Consider the following 5,657-nt stretch of genomic DNA (forward strand, 5'->3'; position numbering starts at 1 on the left):
ATGCAGCGTGCTGTCAATGATAAAAGACGAGATATCCCTGAGGACAAAAGTGACTTTAGATCCCAACTAAAACCGTGTGATCGTGGCGTGAGGGCCCCGCACATGCCCTTTGCCTCGGGCCCCGCGGGGACTAAGAACGGGCCTGCCTCTATGCCACAGGTATCCGATACTGCCTGCAAGCCAAGTCCCAAAGTAGTATGCCATACACACAAACATGGCCACCAGAGTCTACTATGAGGCCTAATGCAACAGATCTGAAAGATAAACTGTAGAAGAAGGAAAAAAAAACTGACAAATAATAATAGAACTGCAAGTTTCTTTGAGGACAAACAAATTCTAGTAGTTCCCATGATCCCACAAACATCTAAAAGAAGAAAAGAAGCAGAAAAAGAACAGACTTTCAACCCAACTCTAGAGCCTTTAAAATCACTCATCAGCTGCAAAAGCACAATTCTTTCAACGATTGTTACAGGCTTTTCAGATCTGTTTTTCTATGCCAATAATCAATGCGGTGTTATCAGATTAGTGGGCGTCTTTTATTTCCTTCAATTTTTAGCATTTGATTGTCACAGATATCTGCCAGCACTATGGGAAATGCTCTCTTCACTATCAGGCAGGCCTAGTGTATTAAAGGCATGTGTAGAAGGTTTTAAGTGCCTGCAGAAGGCACCTGCATTACAATAGTCAGGGCTGGTGATCTTTGTAGGCATGTATGTCAAGATCAGAAGAAGGTAGTCACCCAGATTTGTGAAAATAGTATCTTGCTCTGAGCTTTACCCAGCCATCAGAAAACTGCAATTCTCTGAACCTTACATAAAAAACTTTATATCATCATATAAACATTATCAAAACTATAATGACTAGGAAAGATTATTTTGGAAAGGAAATCTGAAAAAAATTACTCAAAACTAGAGAGTGAGAGAGAATGAAGTAAAACCCCTTAATCATAAACTACAATAATTCATTTATATTTAGAATACTACATTTTTTAAACGTGAGAGACCATGGTTGTGTATAGGTGGATTTCTGTCTGTCTGCCAAGACCAATGCTTAGCCTCTTGCAAAGTTCTCCCCTGTTAGTCTCAGCAAGCCTAAACAAAGAATGTGACTAAACCGGAAGCTTTGTGGTATCATGCCTTGTCTTAGTAGTTAATCTGAAATGTAAATAAATCGAAAGCTTTGTACACAACTGCATTGTTTTAGTAGTTAACTGGAAAAAAATTGTCTGCCAGCAGCCAGTTATACAAGTTCGTGGAGAGACTCAAATTCCCCGTCATTAACATTCTAGTGTCTTTATTCCTAAACTTAAGAAATAGAAATACTGAACCAGACACTAGATACAAGAGTTGTAACCCACTACTGTACTGTAAAAGTTATCTCTCGGTGATCTCACGAAAACATTTGGGTAAAAATTCTTAAAAACAGCAACATATCTTTCTTTTAGTGCATGAATATTACACAATGTCTAATTTCCTGCCTGAATTAACAATGAGCAGCAGGAAAGACATCCATCTGCCTTGTAAAACTCGCTGAATGGTACTTCTATCCAGGGAACACTGAGTGCTTCTGTCAGCTTCTGTTGAGATGCAAATAAGTGCACTCATTATTATGTATGCCAAAGTTCACACACATTTGCACGCACACACAACTGAGTTTATAATTGGGCAAAACCTAAAATGTTAAATTTAAAGGCGTACAAGCATCTTAATACTGCTGCAATTTACTGATCTGTGTCAAAAAGTGAAAGGTACATTCACTGCTAAATACAGAGACTACATATGCAACTTTTAAATATGTGGAAAGTTGTCATTTGGTACCTGCACTTGTTGCTTAATGAGGAAATCAGCTCCTTCACACACATTTTTGTTCTCTCTGTGTTGTAAGCAGCTTTGAACATCTGCTATATCTGCAGACTAGGCTAAAGGAATAAGTAATTGTACTTACCTTAAAATCAGATGCTCCTATTTCTTCTGCAGGTTTTAGAAGGACATTTTTGTTTACATTTATAACATTGGAGGCAACATCCCCATTCAACTGCAGAAAACGGTATTGTCCTTGGGCTCTGGATTTCAATGCCTATTGTTAAAACCAGATGGGAATGGGGAAGGAAACACACTATTTAATGTCCTTATTTAAAAAAAAAATCAGCTAACCATAGCTTACCAAGCATAGAAATACAGCTTTTCAAATATATTTCATTAAAATTTGTACTATTTTGCTTATACTCTATTAATACTGGTAAACAGACCTGCCTACGCCCATTGCTCAGCAATAGCATTCAAAATGCCAATTTTCTGAAGCTCTTGAATTAACAGTAAAATCAATTGTGACATTCTTTTATGGACCACTGTCACTGTCAGCAGTTTTTAGCCTACTGCCATAAATGACACATTTGTTAAATATTGTATTTAATAAACACTTCAAACTGGAAATTCATACCAACAAAAAGAGATCAGTCAACACAATACGTTGTATTTCTTATAGCATGACTGCAGTCTTAAAAGAATCAATGAGCATTACTTCAATAATTGCAGATTCGTTAACTAAAAATCCATAGGATTTTTTTTCCTTTTACCCGATTGTCATTTCACAGACAAGAGTCTAAAACTGTAGCTGCTATAGAAAATCTGTAGCACTAGGTAGGTCTGGTGGGAAAGTGTGTATGACTCAAGATAAAAATATTCAAATTAGTTCCTAAACTTTATCTTAGGAAAATAAAGTTTTAAAATATATTCACCAACTTCTCTTCTGATGGTTATCTCATCCTGAGTCAAGCATTATACAGGGTTCCCAGGGATCAGGGATGGTGCCAAAAAAGGACCTTAAAAGGACCTTAAAAGTACCTTTCATGCATTCGTAAGGACCTAAGTGACAGTCATCAATGCTTAAGTTTTTCTCTTGTGTGGTCGGAAAGATGTATTATTTATGAATCTGTGGTCTTCTCTATGTTCTCAAATACATGTATTTCTAGTAATAAATAATCAAAGAGTTAATTTTGATGCCTGTCTGCCATATTTAGATTAGATAACTTAAAAAGTGTCCTTAGCGTGCTGATAACACACCGTTAATGTTCCAAGTTTTCTAGAAATCTAAGTAATAATAATTGCAAAACCTGAAAGCCATTCTTTGGTGTAATACAAAAGTCAGTTCATGTCTCTCTCTCTCGCACACACACTCTAACGGGAAGAGAGAGAGAAATAGAGCTATGCACAGTAGTACTAGAAGATCAAAGTTCAAGAAAGAGTAAGTTTCTAAAGGCCTTTTGAAAAAAGAGTGTTTTTTGCGAATACGGAAGGGCAACTAGTGTTGTACAGATGTGTAGACCAAACATGCGGCGAAAAATCGTCGGTATTTTGTGCCAAAGTCAACTCCGGAAATAAATTTGTGGTAATATTTTATCGATAAAAGGACTTAAAAGGGTCACAGAGAAAATGTAAGGACCTGTGTGAGAATATGAAAGGACTGCATGGCAAATAAAAGGACTTAAAAGGCCTTTCGGCGAAAATTCAATATAAAAGGACTTAAAAGGACCTTGCAAGGACCTGGGAACCCTGATTATATGTAACATTTTAAAAAAAATTATTAAAAGGTATATAGCTGGGCACAATGCCCACCTATGTTCAGTTCAGGTTTTAAAGATGAAAATGTGCAGTGTGCACTAATTTGTTGATCAATTAAAACTTCACGAACAAATTTATTTGAGAAATATGATGCTCTTAAATGACTAAGATTAAGTGTGAATAGGGTATTTACCTGCAGGATACTTTGAGCGGCGCTGCTACCACCTATAACCAGCAAATCTGCTTCTGCTAAGGTGGCCACACTTTTCAAGTGTAAAGTCCCATGGATGGGGATTGAGGTCACTGGAATTTCTGGGAAGGTTCGCTGTAGACTTTCGATTCCTGCTCTGTTAGTTCTGCTGCTGCTTCCCACTAAAATTTCTTGGCCTGACAAATAGAAGTTCAGATATTACAACGCAAATACATTATGTTTAAATATGATAAAGATGTAAAAATCCACCATTTTAAATTTTAAACATTTTTATATGAATACACATTGTACTGCACATGTTGTGGGTCATAATTATATGTACTTTTAATATCACCACTCTTGCTGCTCACCAGAAGCATTTGCTGAACTGAAAGTTATAAGATAATGAATGTAGACTTATCTGGTGAAACTCAAAATCTATATGCATGGTGAAATGTAAGTTTTCTGTTTAAGTACAGTGGAATACATGTGAAATAATTGTGTTGAACTTAGGAACATTTACCAGTATAGATAATGTCACCACCATCCAACAGTGCAGATGGATCATCTAGTTCAGTTGTTTCAATCCCAAATTTTTCCAAGACATCCCTCACAGGTGGAACCTAGACAAGTTCCAAGTGTCTTTCACAAAGGGAAGAGCGAAGTGTTAAGAAAACTACTTCTCGAGTTACATACAGCCAAACTCAGTGCTTGCCATCAGTTTAAAACTCACAAGCAGTGTCTCTGATATCATTAGTCTGAAAATCTTAATCTTGAATGCTACGGGTTAACCATTCAATGATTTTTAGACCACACCTATAACTTCCGTCTGTATAAATGTCAATAGCCTACGCTAGAATATCCCAATAAGTTTCTAAAACTTACCTCTCCTCGTCGGCTGGTAAGGGCAGGTCGTGTAAGACAAGCCCTTTGTCCAATGACCAAGGCTGTATCCTCTATGAATACACTGTCTGGTGCCTCTTCGTTAGCAGGAAGAGTAATGATTTCTACTCCACATCTCTGTAAACTTTCAATGTAATGCTGTAGTTGGTGGACAGCGTTGGATAAACAGATTTCATGTGATGTATCCATCCGCACTGCACAACGCGCAAAGCTTTGAGGAACAGCTCGGGTGATGGCATGAGTAAACTTGAAGTCAGGTAGAGCAGAAAAGGACTGTACCTGTGTCGGACGAAGTGTGGACAGAGATGCCACTGAAGTAATTCGAAAAGTTCGATTTAGGATACCTGCTGCCCCAAGTATGAAAGATTGTCGTACACAGCACATAGCTTATGGGTTGGTTTAAACGTCGGATCTTTTCCTTTCTTGCTAATTTTCGAGTAATAACAGTTCTGATGAGGCTGACTGATCAAATGTCGCGCGACCGCAAGCAGTGTATGGAATGCCTTCGAGCTCAACTAGGGCTTTTTGCAAGAACCTCGTGCTACCTGTACCATGACGAACAAGTATCCAGTTTAAAGAAGTTTTTTCCTCTACAAAGTATTGCTGTAATACTATATGCTTAATACTGTACTACAGTACACAGTATAGGCGTTCCTACTGAATACTTTTTCCAAATGTTTTATGCGGACGTTTTTTTTGAACCTAAAAATCGTAAAAGTGTTGAATTACATTTTACGTTAGTTTTACACAGCGTAAACGGAGTTGCCTTTGCAAAAAAGTGATGGTACCTCAGTCGAAAAAGAATCATTACGTGTAATATATAAAACTATATAGTATCTCGCAAAAGGTTTTATTTCTTTGTTCTAGAGATCAGTTCGACTTTATTTTTATTTATCTCATTACTTTCGAATGACACCAAACGATCCTTCTAGCTCCATCATTGTGAATGAGAATAGCCGCACTTGTTTCAAGTAGGCGTCGCTCTCCTCATAGCAACCAGAGTG

The 5,657-nt window shown here is 37.4% G+C and overlaps 1 protein-coding gene across 1 annotated transcript; it reads right to left on the reverse strand.

The window, feature by feature from the left end:
* Positions 1 to 20: 20 nt before the first annotated feature.
* LOC112564612 (N(G),N(G)-dimethylarginine dimethylaminohydrolase 1-like) lies at positions 21 to 5,581 on the reverse strand. The gene is made up of 6 exons (XM_025239557.1): positions 4,636 to 5,581; positions 4,274 to 4,373; positions 3,754 to 3,947; positions 1,945 to 2,076; positions 1,478 to 1,576; positions 21 to 1,154 (listed from the first exon to the last, which is right to left on the reverse strand). Exons 1-6 carry the CDS (start codon positions 5,035 to 5,037, stop codon positions 1,143 to 1,145), a joined length of 939 nt encoding a protein of 312 aa, XP_025095342.1. The 5' UTR covers positions 5,038 to 5,581; the 3' UTR covers positions 21 to 1,142.
* Between the last annotated feature and the right edge of the window lie 76 nt (positions 5,582 to 5,657).

Source organism: Pomacea canaliculata, linkage group LG5 (assembly GCF_003073045.1).
Source record: "Pomacea canaliculata isolate SZHN2017 linkage group LG5, ASM307304v1, whole genome shotgun sequence".
NCBI lineage: Eukaryota > Metazoa > Mollusca > Gastropoda > Architaenioglossa > Ampullariidae > Pomacea > Pomacea canaliculata.

Coding starts and splice junctions, on each gene's coding strand:
- LOC112564612 (XM_025239557.1), bottom strand. CDS start 5,037: ATGTGCTGTGTACGACAATCTTTCATACTTGGGGCAGCAGGTATCCTA. Junction 4,374..4,635: donor TTACCAGCCGACGAGGAGAG/GTAAGTTTTAGA, acceptor GAACTTGTCTAG/GTTCCACCTGTGAGGGATGT. Junction 2,077..3,753: donor CCGCTCAAAGTATCCTGCAG/GTAAATACCCTA, acceptor TTTTAACAATAG/GCATTGAAATCCAGAGCCCA.